The following is a 17,229-nucleotide window of genomic DNA, read 5'->3' as shown; positions in this document are numbered from 1 at the left end:
GTGTGGGCTGTGTGTTTGTATGCACTTGTGTTTCCCCTCTCCAGAGAGCCTATTGGAGTGGATACAGGGAAGGGGACGCCTGGTGCCCAGGAGCTCTTCCAGACCCTGAAATCGTAAGGATGGTGGAGGCACGAAAGTCACTGGGTGAGGTAAGGGGCCTAGAAAATTACTTTAGCAGTTAGCTTGAATGTTCATTAAGATTGTGATAGAATACTGACCCTCCCCCAAACATTCCCATGTCCTAGTCCCTGGAACCTGTGAATATGCTACTATGCATGGCCAAAGGTATGATGAAGGTAGGGATTTTTTTAACTGAAGTATAGCTGATTTGCTTCCCAGGTAGCTCAGTGGTAAAGAATCGACCTGTCAATGCAGGAGAGGCTGGAGACAAGGGAGACACGGATTTGATCCTTGGGTTGGGAAGATCCCCTGGAGGAGGAAATGGCAGCCCACTGCAGTATTCTGGCCTGGAAAATCCCATGGACAGAGGAGCCTGGTGGGCTACAGTCCATCAGGTTGCAAAGAGTTGGACACGACTGAACAATGGAACAAACGTACATATATTTGATTTACAGTGTTGTGTTAGTTTCTGACGTACAGCAGAGTGATTCAGTTATGTGTATACATACATAGGTGCATATATTCTTTTTCATGTTCTTTTCCATTATAATTAAATACAAGATAATGAATATAGTTCCCTGTGCTATCCAGTGGGCCTTGTTGTTTATTTTATACATAGTAGTTTGTATCTGCTAAACTCAAGCTCCTAATTAAGGTAAGGATCTTGAGATAGGAAGATTATCCTGGATCATTAACATGGACCAAATGTGATCATAAGGGTACTTATAAGGAGGGAGGCAAGAGAGTCAGAGTCAGAGAAAAGATGATGTGACAACAGAAACAGAGGTCAAAACTGTTTAGGGCTGTAAACTAAGAACTGTGGACAGCCTCTTGAAGCTGGAAAAGGCAAAGAAATGGATTTCCTACCAGAGCCTTCAGAATCAGCCCTGATGCCCTATTTTAGATTTTGGACCTGTCGCACCATAAAAGAGATCTTAGTAGGTTTTCATCTTAGGAAAGACAATTTTACCCCAGGTTATGGAATTCCTTAATGATTTGCATGCTGTATTCTCTAGTCCTCTCCCTAAACCCAGGGCACCTGTCCTTTGAAGAAACCACTTTGGAAAATATTGTTAGTCTTGAGTAACTTTTCTTTAGCACGTGGAAAGAAAGCAACTGAAGCATAGTTGCTAAGGTGCTGTGTTTTGTTAGGAAAGCAGACTAGCAGAGATATTCAAAAGTAAGCAGGAGAAAAGAACAGATATTTCACTCCCAGTGCTGTAGAAATGTGTCTGGTGGTGGTTTAGTCGTTAAGTCGTGTCCAACTCTGCGACCCTATGGACTGTAGAGCCCGCCATGGACTGTGGGCCCATGGACTGAGGAGCCTGCCAGGCTTCTCAGTCCATAAGGACTTTCCAGGCAAGAATACTGGAGTGGGTTGCCATTTCCTTCTCCAGGGGATCTTCCTGACCCAGGGATCTAACGTAGGTGCCCTGCACTACAGGCAGATTCTTTACCGACTGAGCTACCAGGGAAGCCCAGAACTGTGTCTAGTGGATTAGTTGCAGAAAGGTCTCCTGTGGAATAATTGCTGCATTATCTTACAAGCCTTTGAGTCAAGGGGCCTTCCTTGGGTTGTGCCAGGTTCCACAGAGTTTAATATAAATATTGAAGGGGAACCTCTTTGACCTAGGAAATATGATTTCTTCAGCCTTGAAGGTGTTAATTTAAATCACCAAGTGAATAATTTTCAAATTTATTCCAGGAGACCAAAATATTTTCCTAGTACCATATACATCCAGTTGCATCAGTTCTGATGATGCTTGCGATTGCAGTTTTATTCATTCTCATTGGAGATCCTGTTGGTTCTCATGCTGACATTGGTCTCACCAACAGGAGTATCCAGAAGACTATGAGCAACAGAGAGGAAAAGGGAGTTTTCCAGCCATGATCACACCTGCTTATCAAAGGGCCAAGATCGCCAACCAGCTGGCCAGCCAAGTGAGTGTCTTACTGCTAACTCACCGTTGATTACACTAATTTTTGTCATTAGTGAATCCCTGGGATTCAGGTAAAATCCAACAGGAGAGTTCTTTGGGAGCAGTAGGTACCCTGAGTACGATATTATGAAGAAGACTGTGTTCTTATCTTTTCTATATCAGTCATTCTCTATGCCTGTGCTTCCTCTATCAATGGAGAGAAGACCATGTCACTCACCCCGAAACTGAACCAAATAATATTTCGAGGTTAAGCATCAAGAACACTGATTTTTATTAAGAGGATGGCAGATCCTACTGAAGAACAGCATAGCTGGTTGATTTAGAGCTCAGATTCTGGAGCCAGCTATCTTGGGATTCGAATCCTGGCTCTCTTGCTTCGTATCTGTGGGACCCTGCACGAATTACTTAACCTCTCTGTTCCCCAGCTGCTCATCTGTAAAATGGGGCAAATCATAGTCCTGCCTCATGTGATTGTTACGGAGACAAATGAATATTTGTTCAAGTTTAGCAGTTCCTGACACTCTCTTGGACTGAACACATGTGTGTGTTTTTGGAGAGGAGCCGATAAAGCAGGCCAGAAAGACTAGCCATAGGTTTGCCTTGAGTGTTGCCCAGTGTGTAGCTTCAGGACAGCTGCAGGGAAAGGTCCTACAAAGGCTGCTGGGTGTGACCTTGACTCCGTGCTGTCTCTTCGCCAGGTGGAGTACAAGAGAGGGCATGATGAGCGCATCTCCAGGTTCAGCACGGTGGCGGATACCCCCGAGCTGCTCCGGGCCAAGGCTGGTGGACAGCTTCAAAGTGATGTAAGAAATGATAAGAAATGATAGAAGCCAGGACTTCCCCGGTGGTCTAGTGGTTGGGACTCCCTGCTTCCACTGAAGAGGGGCCTGGGTTCAATTCCTGGTCTGGGAACTAGGATCTCCCATACCATTTGTGTGTTAGTTGCTCAGTCACGTCTGACTCTTTGCGACCCCACGGATTGCTGCCCGCCAGGCTCCTCTGTGCATGGAATTTCCCCAGGCAAGAATCCTGGGGTGGGTTGCCATTCCTTTCACCAGAGGATCTTCCTGACCCAGGGATCGAACCTGGGTCTCCCACATTGCAGGCAGATTCTTTACTGTCTGAGCCACCAGGAAGTCTGTGGAGTCCCATGCCATGTAGAGTGGCCAAAAAGAAAAGAAAGCAATGATGGTGGCCAGTCGCCGGGATTCTTCTTTAAGGTTCCCCACTCTTTCCTAATGTGGAGAAGGGTGGTCAGGTCAGATTCAGCAGCTAGCACAGACCACGTGAAAACTCTTCCTTAGAGAGAAAACTCAGATGGTAAAGTGTCTGCCTACAATGCGGGAGACCTGGGTTCGATCCCTGGGTCGGGAAGATCCTCTGGAGAAGAAAATGGCAACCCACTCCAGTACTCTGGCCTGGAAAATCCTGTGGACACAGGAGCCCGGTAGGCTACAGTCCATGGGGTCGCAAAGAGTTGGACACGACTGAGCGACTTCGTTTCACTTCACTTCACTTCAGTAACAAACCAGATATTTCTAATTAACCTGAAAGAATTCTCTCCTTGTCACTGCAAATTATAGAATAGAACTTCCAAAGAATTTGTACCATTTGCCTTTTCGATTCCAGTTGCTCCACAGCATAAAAAGACTGAAAACTTAGTGTTGTTCTGATTGGGAAGCTTAAGCACGAATCCAGGTTCAGCTTAACGAGTGGCTTCTGCTTGCCTTGGTTGGCCTGCAGCAGGTACTCACAAGTACGTGTTGAATTCTGCCTTGAGCATCTCCATGTATCAGACACTGTGCTGGGTGTTGGGAATAAATGGTAAATAAGGGTCTATCAAGCGCTAAACCTACTACGTTGCCTAAGAGATCTGATGGGAGATGTGCAGGTGTTATGGGAGCCCTTAGAGGGGCTTCTCACTCAGATTGCCCGGTAGATGGTGGGAATGTGGTATGTGATTCAAAATATTTCTTTTTCCAGGTGAGATACACAGAGGCCTATGAACAGCAGAGAGGGAAAGGCAGTTTTCCTGCTATGATCACACCTGCTTATCAGATAGCCAAAAGAGCCAACGAGCTGGCAAGTGATGTAAGTGTCCCAGGCTATGTTGTCACAGGAGGGGAGGAGTCAGGAAGTTCCTCAGACCTGGCAAGTCCAACTTCCTGCCTTCTTTTGTGTGCACTGTGGATCCAAGAAGGAACTTTCCTTCAGAGTTTTCAGTCAGTTTTACTAGAACAATGATCAGGCGCTTTTATGTCTAAGACACATTCCCTAGACTCGAGCAGAAAAAGAACATTCCGTAGACATTCATTTTGACTCTTCTGACCCATGTGCATAAGAGGCTAAATTTACCAGGTGTATCCTTCTCTCCCCTCCAAATAGGTGAGATACCATCAACAATATCAAAGAGAAATGAAGGGAATGGCTGGCCCTGCTGCTGGAGCTGAGGGCCCGTTGCCAAAGGAATACATGGACCAGTATGGCCAGGTATGTGATAAAGTGACTTCCTGGGAGACTACCCTTTTGGATGGTCAGGTCTCAGTTTGGCAACCTCTAACCCATGACACACCCCGTGACAGTTTAATCAGGGGTTGGGCTGTCGTTTATATTTGCCCTATTTATGGAAAGTAGATTTCAAAGCCAGAAAATAGCAGGCAAACAATTACACAGGTTTCAACTTGACTCACTTAGGAAAACAAATTCTAAGTACTTTATCTTTCTTTTTTTTAAAAAAAAACTAAAGGACCTATATCAGTATGGTGTGTTTGCTAGGAATAAAGCATCCTCATCTATTCATTGAAGAAAAATCCTGAGGACTCAGACTGGCTGTGTTTAGCCTGTCGCTGCATAGTAGCACCAAAGGGATCAATGCGTGTCTTGAAAAATATTTCGCTGAGTAGCAGGATTCTTTTTCTTAGAAAGTGAATTTCTTATCTAGGTTGCCAGATAAAGCAATATGCCAGAGGGGGAAAAAAGCATATTGCTTTATGCCTTTTTTTCTCAATTTCATTCTTCAGTGAACTACATCTTGACAAGATGTAAAAAGATTGAGTGACAGTTACAAGCTAATTTCATTTGCACATCCCTCTGTATTTTCTGGTACTAGACAGCTATTGTAAGGGGGAAATGGACCATTATGTTTTCATGGTTGTAAGTAAAGAATGTTGGAAGACCAAATATGTGTACTGGAAGTGTACATTCAATTGGCTTTAGTTGATATTTTTTTTCTTAATTTGACAGTTGTCTAAATTTTCTGGCACTGAGTAGACTTTACAACACATGTGACTTATTTGACATATATAATTTATAAAAGGAAGCAAATAACTGATTTCTCTTCTTCAGAAAACTGAGTTGCTTATCAGTTCAGTTCAGTTGCTCAGTCGTGTCCAGCTCTTTGCGACCCCATGAACCGCAGCACGCCAGGCCTCCCTGTCCATCACCAACTCCCGGAGTTTACTCAAACTCATGTCCATTGAGTCCGTGATGCCGTCCAGCCATGTCATCCTCTGTTGTCCCCTTCTCCTCCTGCCTTCAATCTTTCCTGACCATTGTGGGGTATATTCACATGAAACTTTGAATGAATATAAAGATAGGTTTTGGTCCCTTTGCAAAATGTCTATCTGAACACAAATGTCTGATTTTGAATTTATAAGGCAATTTTATTAAATTCCACAGTAATTGTTAGTCAAATGGTCTCTAGTGCTTAAAGCTCAATGAAGATATTTTTTATAATTGTATTTATTTATTTATTTTTGGCTGTGCTGCGTCTTTGTTGCTGTGCAGGCTCTTCTCTAGTTTCGGCAAGTGGGAGCTGCTCTCTAGTTGCGTGAGGCTTCTCCTTGCAGTAGTCTCCCTGGTTGTGGAGAGCAGGCTCTAGGGCATGCAGCTTCAGTAGCTGTGGCATGTGGCTGCTGCTAAGTCACTTCAGTCGTGTCCGACTCTGTGCGACCCCATAGACGGCAGCCCACCAGGCTCCCCCGTCCCTGGGATTCTCCAGGCAAGAACACTGGAGTGGGTTGCCATTTCCTTCTCCAGAGCAGGAAAGTGAAAAGTGAGGGTGAAGTCGCTCAGTCGTATCCGACTCTTAGCGACCCCATGGACTGCAGCCCACCAGGCTCCTCCATCCATGGGATTTCCCAGGCAAGAGTACTGGAGTGGGGTGCCATTGCCTTGTCCATTCGGCATGTGGACTCTAGAGCAAAGGCTCAATAGTCGTAATGCATGGGCTTACTTGCTTTGTGGCATGTGGGATCTTCCTGAATCAGGGATTGAACTCAGGTCTCCTGCATTGACAGGCAGATTCCTTACCACTGAGCCCCCAGGGAAACCCCAAAATATGTTTTTATTGGTTTTATGTTGTAAATATGTTGCTCAGATGCTCTGGACAACTTTTCAAAGTCAGTTTTAAAAATACTTGGTTTCCGTATTCAGCAGAAAATATTTTGTTCTATATTTGGGCCATCCTATCTACCACTGTTATTACACACATATAATTTCTTATGTGTATCTAGGCCTTTCTATACACAGTGATGAAATGTAACTTCCTAGTGCCAGAATGGAGCCTTGATTATTAGGGCATTTTGCTTGAAGTTTCCAATCTTGATAATGGGCTTCCCAGGTGGCTCTACTGGTAAAGAATTCATCTGCCAGTGCAGGAGATATAAGAGACGCGGGTTCAATCCCTGGGTTGGGAAGATCCCTTGGAGTAGGAAATGGCACCCCAGTCCAGTGAACTTGCCTGGAAAATTCCATGGGCAGGGGAGCCTGGTGGGCTACAGTCCATGGGGCTGCAAAGTGTCGGATATGACTGAGCGACTGAGCACACGGCATACGGAATCGTGATAATAACAGATACAAGAATCAAAGTGGGTCTGGTTTGATAGCACCACCAGCAGCTGTCGGTCAAGAGGACTCCATCCCCTGTGGCATTTCACTGATTTACGTGACACGTCAGGGTGAGATCGGGGGGTAGTGAGAGAGAAACAGGCAGTCAGATGAACTATAAATATCTGTAATGCCTAAATGACAAAGCAATTCATTCTTTTTAATGCATATTTTTTAGGTTAATGGACTTTACCATGTAATCTATTATTTGTCATCTTCCCAATAGGATTAAGTGTCTCAAAAAGATTTACATACTAAAAAAAAAAAGATTTACATGCACAACATATATTCATATAAACAGAGACGTTAAAATAAAGCTGCAAACCAACTCCAAATCATAAAGCAGAAAGGGCAAAAGGAGGCTACCAAAGAATTTGAGTCTTTGTTATTATTATTTTTTTAGCTTAACTTTTTTCACTTACTTCATGTGGCCCAGAACCTTCTGGCAACCAACCAAAAAGGAGCTCTTAGGCTAAGCAGTTGTCATTACTGGGTAGAAAGGAACCCTGGGCATTCTAATTTGACCCAACTGTTTCATATAAGAGAGTAGTGTGCCAGACTCTGAACCGTGTTGCTGGAGCCGGGCAGCCCCACCGTGGAGGAGGCCAGAGTGAGATGGAGTCATGAGCCCGAGGGGACACACTCAGGGTTGTTTCAGATCTGTGGGAGCACAGATAAGGAAGCAGCCGCTTCTGCCTGGGGCAGGCCCGGGAGTGAGGGAGGAGCTCCCCGGGGAGAAGGTAGCATCTGATGGACTTTTGAAGTACATCCGGTTCCTGATTGCCAGGGAAGGTGTACACCAGTGACGTGGGGCTTCCCAGGTGGCGCTAGTGGTAAAGATCCTGCCTGCTAATGAAGGAGACCTAAGAGCCTTGCATTCGATCCTGGGTTGGGAAGATCCCATCGAGGCAGGCATGGCAACCCACTCCAATACTCTTGCCTGGAGAATCCCATGGACAGAGGAGCCTGGTGGGCTAAGTCCGTAGGGTCGCAAAGAGACGTGACTGAAGCGACTTAGCACGTGAGGACAGTTCCATGAGAAGGAAGGTACTCCTTTATGGGAGTGGCTGGGTGATGTGGTGGGGAGGAAGGAAGAAATCAAGACTCAGATTGTAATACTTAGTTTGAAATGTACATTTGGTCCCAGTTGAGATCATCTTATGGAAATCTGAAATCTTTTCCTCCCAATATCAAAAATTTAAATCGTTATATAACCTTCCTTTATTGGTAAATGAAATGAATCCATCATTGGGGGAGGCAGTTTGTGGGATATCAGCGCCTCTCTGCATAGATCTGCCAACAGGTCCGAGAACAGTAGCATTCAAGACCCTTGGAAGACAGAGGGACTTTCCTGGTGTCTTTTAAGAAATGATTACTCCACGGGCCTAGGAGACTCATACAGTGTCTTAACTTATCTGATGGAAACGATGAGGCCAATGATAATCACTTCCGTTTACTTAGTGCTGACCCTAGTAAGTGTGCTGGACAATAGTAGGTGGGTCTGCCTCTGAGTCCACCAGCTCAATAACCACATGTGCTGAGGGTTCAGTGTGGACTGGCCTCCATGGGAACAGGAGATGTAAGAAAAAGAGATATAGAAGAGATCATTGCTAATCCCCTCCCCATTCCAGGGGTAGAGCATTACTGATTAAAGTTTTTTAAAATTCACTAATTATTTGGCTGCACTGAGTCTTTGTTGCTGCTCAAGGGCTGTCTGTGTTGGCAGTGAGCGGCAGGGGCTGCTCTCTAGCTGTTGTGCGTGAGCTCCTCGTTGTGGTGGCTTCTCTTGTTGCAGAGACAGGCTCTGGTGCACTCGGGCTTCGGTAGTTGCTGCACTCAGCCTCAGTAGTTGTGACACACAGGCTTAGTTGCCCCCGCAACATGTGGGAGCCTACGTCCCAGGCCAGGAAGAGAACCCGTGTCTCCAGATTCTTAATTGCTAGACCACCAGGGAAGTCCCCTGATTAAAATTTTTGATTGACCCAGCAGGGTTACTCAGAAGAGTATGGCGAGCACAGAGGAAAGGGCAGCTTCCCGGCCATGATCACCCCAGCTTATCAGAACGCCAAGAAAGCCAACGAACTCGCTAGTGATGTAAGTACCTCATTGGGACAACCCACAGAGCCACAGAAGCAGAGGAAAAATTAGACTCTGGAGACTGTGCTTCCTGAAACCTACACCCAGTTGAATTTTTCAGAGCTGAGTCAAAGCACAATGTTAACCTTCAATTCCTATCCACATTTCTGATGTCTGCTTTTTGGGTTCATACTGTTAGGTCACATTTGTCTGCTTTAAAGGAGATTGACATGGACAAACCACATAACTTGCTTGAGGTCAGCTGAAGCAAGGTCAGATACCAGTCTAGCCAGATCAGGTGGAGTTAGGAGAGTCTTTGCAAAATAACCCACTTTAGAAATTGAGCACTCAAGAGGAATAGCTGATTAAAATAAATAGTATGATTATCAAATTGGCTGTAACCCAGTTGATAAAATAATTTTTATTTGCAGAATGTTAGCCAGTTGGCCATCCTTGAAAAATAAGCTATCGTTACACTTGGTAAAGTCATTACACTTGGTAAAGCAACACGCACACTGCAGATCTTTCACCAACTTGAACTTGATCAATCATCAGAGGCCCAGCATTCATCTCATACCCCCTTTGCCCTTCTCCTTTACTTTGTTCCTACTCAGTTATCACCCATTTCCCTAGAAAAGTGCACTTTGGCCTGAGAGGGGAAATAAAGGACACATTCATCACTCGAGACTGGATGAGAAATGGTCGTTAAAACCAAAGGCAGAATGGGTTTTTGGATGATACTTCTAGGTATGATCATTGTGAGACCTTCCTTAATGTAGAGCTAGAATGTAAAGTGTAAAAAATGTGAAAGGGGGCAGTAATATTTTAATCTAAAAGGGAGTGAGCGGTTTAGGGACTTAGTGGAGGAAAAACCCATGTGCTTTCTTTTTTTCCTCCAGAAAATTGTATTAAATAAATGTTGACATGAAATGTGGAGTAGATGTGGAGTAACTTCTCTCCTGGAGAATGAAACAACAACTCTGGTTGTTCTTCGTGTGCTTCTTTCAGATAAAATACAGGCAGGACTTCAATAAGATGAAGGGTGCTGCACATTATCATTCCCTCCCAGCCCAGGACAACTTGGTTCTGAAGCGGGCTCAGAGCGTGAACAAGCTCGTGAGTGAGGTGTGTACGGGGACGGTCCCATCTGTGTCCTGTCACTTCCTTTGATTCCGACAGACAGTGAAGGGGTGACCCCAGAAGGAAACATTCTGTCTTAACGCCACATGAACTACACACGTGTTACCAGTTTCCCAAGAATGAATAGGTAGTCAAAAGCAATTCATAACAGAGCATAGAACCAAACTAATTAAATCTTTCTCTGATGGTTCAGAAGTTTCCTCCTGAAATTCTCACAGGGCTGTGGATAGTCCAGAGTTCCCAGTAGTAGATTTCTAGTTGCCAGAATTTGGATGAACCAACCTTTATAACCATATGTCATTCTCATAGAGTGGACATCAAAGATGAGGGGTGTTTTGAACATGGAACCTCCCTCATTCTCTTATTTTTGTAGTCAGGTTTCCAAGAAGCTCTGTGTGCTGTATGAATTCCCCTTGCCTTAGAGGCAGACCTGGCTGCCAGAGACTGTGTTTTGTTTGGCCTGCCAAGGGGTTAGGATTTTTAGAATTGCCAGGGCGGTTTGCAAGGGAATATCCCCTCTAGTTCCCCATATCCTTTTTATTGTTCTTGAGTTTCTTAAAGCAGCTTCTTCTCTGTTTGCACCACCTATCAGGACCCTGAAGGCATTTGAGTTGTCAGCCTCTTGCCAGGCTATGCATAGGACTCATCTAGCAAGTTGTCTGCAACTCAAAAAAGGATATGCAAATATCCTAAAAGATTTTTCTTCTCTTCCCTGTCAGTCCTTTATTCCAAAAAGTGCCTTAGCCTGTGATGCTGCTCAGAATCACAAGAGTGTACATTTCCTGGGCATCATCAGAAACTTCAGATACTTAGAAATAGTGGATAGGTGCCAAGCCCACAGAACCTGCATTTAAAGAAAAAATTGTATATTTGGCTGTGCCAGGTCTTAGTTGCTGCACATGGGCTCTGGTTCCCTGACCAGGGATCGAACCCAAGCCCCTTGCCTGGAACGTGGAAGCTTAGCCATGGGACCACCGTGGAAGTCCAGAACCTGCAATTTAAACAAATTATCCATATGATTCTTATGCTCTAGGCCAGAGGTCAGCAAACTATGATCTGAGTAACAAATCTGTCCCACAGCCTGTTTTTAGAAATGAAGTCTTATTGAAATACATCGTGTATCTGCTTTTGAACGATATGGGCAGAATAGATAGAGAGATGGTACATCGTGCAGGGCTTCCCAGGTGGCACACAGGGTCGCAAAGAGTTGGACATGACTGAAGTGACTCAGTGCACACATACATACACACATAGACACACACACACATCCTACCAAGACTCAAATGTTTACTCTCTGCTCATTTGCAGAAAAGGTTCGCTGAATCTTGTGTTTTGACTCATGGAACATTAGATCTAGGTGGGCTCTTTGCAGTCTTTTGTCCCTGGCTTTGTCATAGACCTGGAAAAGTCAAGTGTCTTGTTCTGGTTCCGATAGACTTCTAGGGGCAGAACTAGAACCAGACCCAGGAATAACACCGTTACCATTTTGGCCTTTTTCTACGTGAAAGTGAAAGTGTTAATTGCTCATTTGTGTCCAACTCTTTTTGACTCCATGGGCTGTAGCTCACCAGGCTCCCCCATTCATGGGATTTTCCAGGCAAGAATATTGGAGTGGGTTGCCATTTCCTTCTCCAGGGATCTTTTCGACCCAGGGGTCGAACCCAGGTCTTTTGCATTACAGGCAGACTCTTTACCATCTGAGCCACCAGGGAAACCCTTTTCTATGTGAATATACTATAAACAAATATATGAATATAAAAACATTTTTTATAGAGTTAGAATTCAACTGTGTGTACAGTTTTATGTGCATTTCTTCATCTTATATCATATTATAAGCATTATGATGCATCCTGCAAACTTTAAGAGGCATATTCCCACCAAATGTTTTATAAGGTATGATAATAAATTGTATTTCCTTTGGAAAGCATCACAAGGGAACCTTCCATTTCTTTTTGCCCTTATGCTTCTCTAGTAAGACAAACCAGCCCTGCCTCTATTAATGGTAACTAGCCTTCAGCTGCCTTCTCCAATTACCTGGAATGACTTGGAGTCTATTTAATAATGACCTCACATCTTACATACAACGACCCAGAGGAGCTCAACTAGCCATTTAAAATTAGAAGGCACTCTTGTGTTTATGTGTGGTCTCATTTATTATGCTCTTTTGTAAAGTAACTTTTTTGGTTAAATTCTACTGAAGTATATATACAGAGAAGTGCATATATCTTAAGGGTTCAATGGGAAGAATTTCCACAAGTGGACTCATCTTTGTAATAAGCAATCAGATCAAAAAACAGAACATGACCAGAAGTCCTGACATCCCCCCAGATACCTGTCCTCAGAAGTGGGTTGATTTCTAAGACTATTTTGCCATTTTTTTTGAGCTATATAAGAATCTTAAAAAGCATTTACTCTTAAAAGGGACTATATATTTTTTAATATTCAGAACCAAACTGATTGTTTGCTTATTAACTATTTGAAAGGAAAACATGTATTGTTGACCTACAGTAGCCTATGCCTGGTATTTTAAAATCTTCGGCTGAAAGTTTTCTAAAAATATCCTAAGTTGAGCCCTGGTGACATTTTCAAGAGTGACTTCGGGTTTGGTTCTCCTGTGCATCTGGTGTTTTGGTTTCCAAGGTGGAGTATAAGAAGGATCTGGAAAGTAGTAAAGGTCATAGTATCAACTACTGTGAAACGCCTCAATTCAGGAATGTGTGCAAGATTTCACAATTCACCAGTGATGTGAGTTTTTAATACCTAAGCCTTTGTTTGGCCTTTTTATTTTAATGACCTGAATTTCTTGGTCTCCTAAGAGACCATGTACGTGAATGCATCTGGATGTCTTGGAGAAGCATGGCTTCTTAGGCACAGATACTATGAGCGTTGATAGAGATTGCCTGCTGGGGTGGTCCATGGAGTGTTAGATCCCCAGCATGCACTTGACCCTGCATCCTCAGGGCTGCGTCTGCCCTCTTGCCTCCTTCAAGTAAAACAGTATCCAGATCCTAGGGCAAATGCTGGTGAGGAAGCCTAGCTGAGCATGCAGCGTTCCCTCTCAACTTGACTTTGTGCTTCTTAAATTAGTACATAATCTCAGTTATCCTGCACGGTCACCAGGTGTTATTTCCCCATCTTACAGCTGAGCAGATGTATGTTGGCATGGCATTTGCAAATTTGGAAATTCTCAAAGTCTGGGGATGTATCCTTGAGAACATCAAAGACTGGTTTATATGATTATACTTCTACTTAGTTGCTTATCGTAGTAAAATCTGAAATCACGTGGGACTTTGTAAGGCTTAGTAAGGAATTTTTTTTTTTTTTTTTTTTGCATACATGCCATAGTTGAGCACACCAGCTTTGGAGCTGACAGGCCTGGTTCCATAACTGGCTAAGTGGCCGACTTTGGGCAAGTTGTTTAAGTTCATGGAGCCATTTGCCTGTCTGTAAAATGGGGATGATAATAAATCCTTCCTGCTCATAGAGAAGGTTTGTGAAGATTAACTGAGATAAGTAGAACTATATCTGACGTAGAGTCATAGTATTCTGTTAAAATTCTCTCAGTGCCTGGAAACTCAATGGCCTCCCAAGGTAGGTGATTTTAATGTAGCTTTATTAGAAAGTACTCAGATTTTTCTATTTATGACTTCTTGTCTTCTTGTTTTGTTCTTTGTAAGCTGCATTTGGGACATAATATAGTTACTTAACATGGTCGCGGTAATAACCAGTGTGTCATGTAAAAGGTGCAGAATTTGGCAAAGCCCAGGTTTGATTCTTCATGTATCTAGAAGGAGGGGTAATAGCACGCAGTGCAGGGCTTGGGGCATGGGGTTGCATGCAGCCCCTGTGTGATCAGTGCTTGTCCTTGGAAAGCTCCACATTCATGTGATGGGTTTTCACGCTGGAAAAATCTGGCATGTTTACAACTGAAAATGTTAAAAAAAAATCAGGTCTGTTTTGTGCTGTCTATGCATCAGATCCTGTGTTTGCTTATAGGCTTGTTTTATCCCAACTTCTTGAATTCTAATTTTTTTTTAGGTTTGTCTTATTTTTAATTCGCTGACCCACTGAATACATAAATAGGCTCTATTTAATCATTTATATGTTGGATTTAGTGCATTAAGATGAGTCATTTGTCTTCCACGAGTTGGGGAGAGAATGCTTTTGTTGAAGGTTTTGTGTTCCCATGTAGAATAAATATAAAGAAAACTACCAGAACCGCATGAGAGGCCGCTATGAAGGAGTCGGGATGGACAAACGGATGCTCCATGCTCTGAAAGTTGGAAGCCTGGCAAGCAATGTGAGTCCTGTTGTGAAGGGCCTGCATGTCCTTGGGGTCTATTGGGGTGGAGGGAGAAAGGCCACGAGGAATTCAGCCAATTCTTTCCCAACCTCCCCTTTTAAAAACTCAGTGTTTTGTTGTGTAAAGACTGACCTCAAAGAGTTTCTAAATGTTAATCAATACAACCAACGCTAGGTAAAAAATCCTTGGAAATTTTCAAAAGCTTCCATGTATTAATCTCAGCTTTCTCTGCTTTGAAGAGTACTTAGATCTATTGTAATTGATCCAGTGTAACAAAAACTTTCAGTTTCTGAGAGATAAAGAGAAATGGATGAGCGTGATTCTCATTTGAAATGCTTCAGATTTCCAAAGTGTTTATGATTTATTTGAAATTGGTTGGTTGGTTGGCTGATTTATTCATTTGTTCCATCTTAATGTTCATTGTAGATTTCCTGTGTCCAGGCACTGCTCAATACAGTGGGATAACAAGATAGATCAGGTCCCTCTTTTTGCTAAAGCATGTGATCTATTATCTCTGTCTTTGTCCATTCAGTTTCAGTTCAGTCACTCAGTTGTATCCAACTCTTTGCGACCCCATGAATCACAGCACGCCAGGCCTCCCTGTCCATCACCAACTCCTGGAGTTCACTCAGACTCATGGCCATCGAGTCAGTGATGCCATCCAGCCATCTCATCCTCTTTCATCCCCTCTCCTCCTGACCCCAATCCCTCCCAGCATCAGGGTCTTTTCCAATGAGTCAACTCTTTGCATGAGGTGGCCAAAGTACTGGAGTTTCAGCTTCAGCATCATTCCTTCCAATGAACACCCAGGACTGATCTCCTTTAGAATGGACTAGTTGCATCTCCTTGCAGTCCAAGGGACTCTCAAGAGTCTTCTCCAACACCACAGTTCAAAAGCATCAATTCTTCGGCACTCAGCTTTCTTCACAGTCCAACTCTCACATCCATACATGACCACTGGAAAAATCATAGCCTTGACTAGATGACCTTTGTTGGCAAAGTAATATCTCTGCTTTTTAATATGCTGTCTAGGTTGGTCATAACTTTCCTTCATTCAGTTTACACGTTTGCAAATGCCAGAGTGTACATCTTGGAAGTAAAGGACACTAAGAAGAAGCTGATCTCGTTATTAAAACATACACATGTCAAGTTTCATCTGCCTGAGAAAGTCAAATTTGACCTTTAGAAAAAAATTTCAAGTACTCTGAAGACTCTTGAATTTTCATTTATTTTCTGGGCATTAGCCAAGAAGCTCTTTTATTGTATACTTGTATGCAAATGCTTCTTCTTTAACAAAAAAATCTACAAGGGACTCCATGATTAATAAGAAAGATAAAATAAATGTGCTACAGATAAAGTTAGCTAATTTTGGGTTAATTAAGAAGAAGAATTCAAATTAATTAAAGGCAAAAGTGTGAATGTAATTTAATTTTCCTTGGAGGTGATGAAACTGAATTAATTTTGTTTCTGGTTATTTAAAGAATATTTTTATGACATTCAAACAAGGTCACAAGAAAGTGGGGGCTAATTTCTCTTTTTTTGGTCTTTATTTTGTGTTTCAGATCGCCTACAAGGCTGATTACAAACACGATATTGTTGACTATAACTACCCGGCCACTCTTACCCCCTCCTATCAAACAACGGTGAAACTGGCCCCCCTGAAAGACGTGAGTCCTTCCCCAGTAGGCCTGTATTCCTCATTGCTTCCCTCCAATGGAGTGACTCTTAGCGAGACAGAGAGAAACAGGATACAGCAGTTCTTAGGAGATACAAGGGACTGAGAAGAAGTAACTCTTTTCTAACAGGACATACATGTCTGCAAACTCTTGGATTTCCAACATAAGACAGAGACAACCCTGGTTTCATCTTGGAAACCTCTTAGAATTTGGGAACTATATCTGCTGCTGGGTACATTTAAAGTAATTATTTGCTAGCAGTGATGAGGTTTATTTTTTTTTTAAGTTTTATATTTGAGGACCAGAGGAAGTAAACTGAAATAGCTATAAGTTGAGAGGAAATGGCAGCATTGCTTTATTATTTTCTCCAGGAGCACTTAATTATTTTCCCCAGGAGAAATATGTGTGTAATTTTTAAATTTAATTTTATATAATATTAAATAAAATAATTTAAGATTAAGTAAAATAACTTAATTTTATTATGTAATATTACAGCAGTGATTTGATTTATTTATAGTTTGGTTTATCTCCAATGAAATATGTATAATTAATTAATTTCATTGTTTTCTAATTACAAGAATTTTACTACATGTTGATTACAGAAAATTTAGAAAATACAGAAACGTACAAGGGAAACAGTAGAAGTTATCTGCTGTTTTTAAAAGTACATAAGGTGGTTTAGAACTGAGTTGTCAGTTCACGTTTGTCAGTGAGAGTCATGGACTCTTCAGTCAATCATGGACTTCCCTGGTGGTCCAATGTTTAAGACTTCACCTTCCAATGCAGGAGATGAGGTTTGGATCCCTGGTCAGGAAGCTAAGATCCTACATGCCTCATGGCCAAAAAACCAAAACATAAAACAGAAACTATATTGTAACAAATTCAATAAAGACTTTAAAAAGGGTACACATCAAAAAAAAATCTTAAAAAAATAATTTAGTATATTATTCAACTTGTGCCCATTGAGTGCTCAGGGCTACTTTCCTTCACATTCTTCTGGAGTCAGCACAGCTCCAGCAGTTGACTTGGTCTGTGCTGTTGGTAGATGGGTCTCTGCAGCTGTTTCCCTTTTGCTCCGAGTACGAGC

The 17,229-nt window shown here is 42.7% G+C and overlaps 1 protein-coding gene across 10 annotated transcripts in view; it reads left to right on the top strand.

The window, feature by feature from the left end:
- The window catches only part of NRAP (nebulin related anchoring protein), a 75,370-nt gene that overhangs the window by 6,878 nt on the left and 51,263 nt on the right, over nucleotides 1-17,229 (top strand). For 4 of the 10 annotated variants that reach the window (XM_055560608.1, XM_055560604.1, XM_055560607.1 and 1 more), the window contains exons 5-14: nucleotides 45-149; nucleotides 1,957-2,061; nucleotides 2,759-2,863; nucleotides 4,044-4,151; nucleotides 4,446-4,550; nucleotides 8,934-9,041; nucleotides 10,032-10,148; nucleotides 12,804-12,908; nucleotides 14,356-14,463; nucleotides 16,029-16,133. In XM_055560608.1, coding sequence (XP_055416583.1) covers nucleotides 45-149; nucleotides 1,957-2,061; nucleotides 2,759-2,863; nucleotides 4,044-4,151; nucleotides 4,446-4,550; nucleotides 8,934-9,041; nucleotides 10,032-10,148; nucleotides 12,804-12,908; nucleotides 14,356-14,463; nucleotides 16,029-16,133 — 1,071 coding nt within the window. The remainder of the gene's footprint in view (nucleotides 1-44; nucleotides 150-1,956; nucleotides 2,062-2,758; nucleotides 2,864-4,043; nucleotides 4,152-4,445; nucleotides 4,551-8,933; nucleotides 9,042-10,031; nucleotides 10,149-12,803; nucleotides 12,909-14,355; nucleotides 14,464-16,028; nucleotides 16,134-17,229) is intronic. The other 6 variants (XM_055560609.1, XM_055560602.1, XM_055560605.1 and 3 more) reach the window with 5 other exon arrangements.

The sequence above is a fragment of the Bubalus kerabau genome, chromosome 22, assembly GCF_029407905.1.
Source record: "Bubalus kerabau isolate K-KA32 ecotype Philippines breed swamp buffalo chromosome 22, PCC_UOA_SB_1v2, whole genome shotgun sequence".
NCBI classification, from domain to species: Eukaryota; Metazoa; Chordata; class Mammalia; order Artiodactyla; family Bovidae; genus Bubalus; species Bubalus kerabau.
Note: the sequence above shows the minus strand (reverse complement) of the source record. Positions and strands in the feature narration are given on the sequence as shown.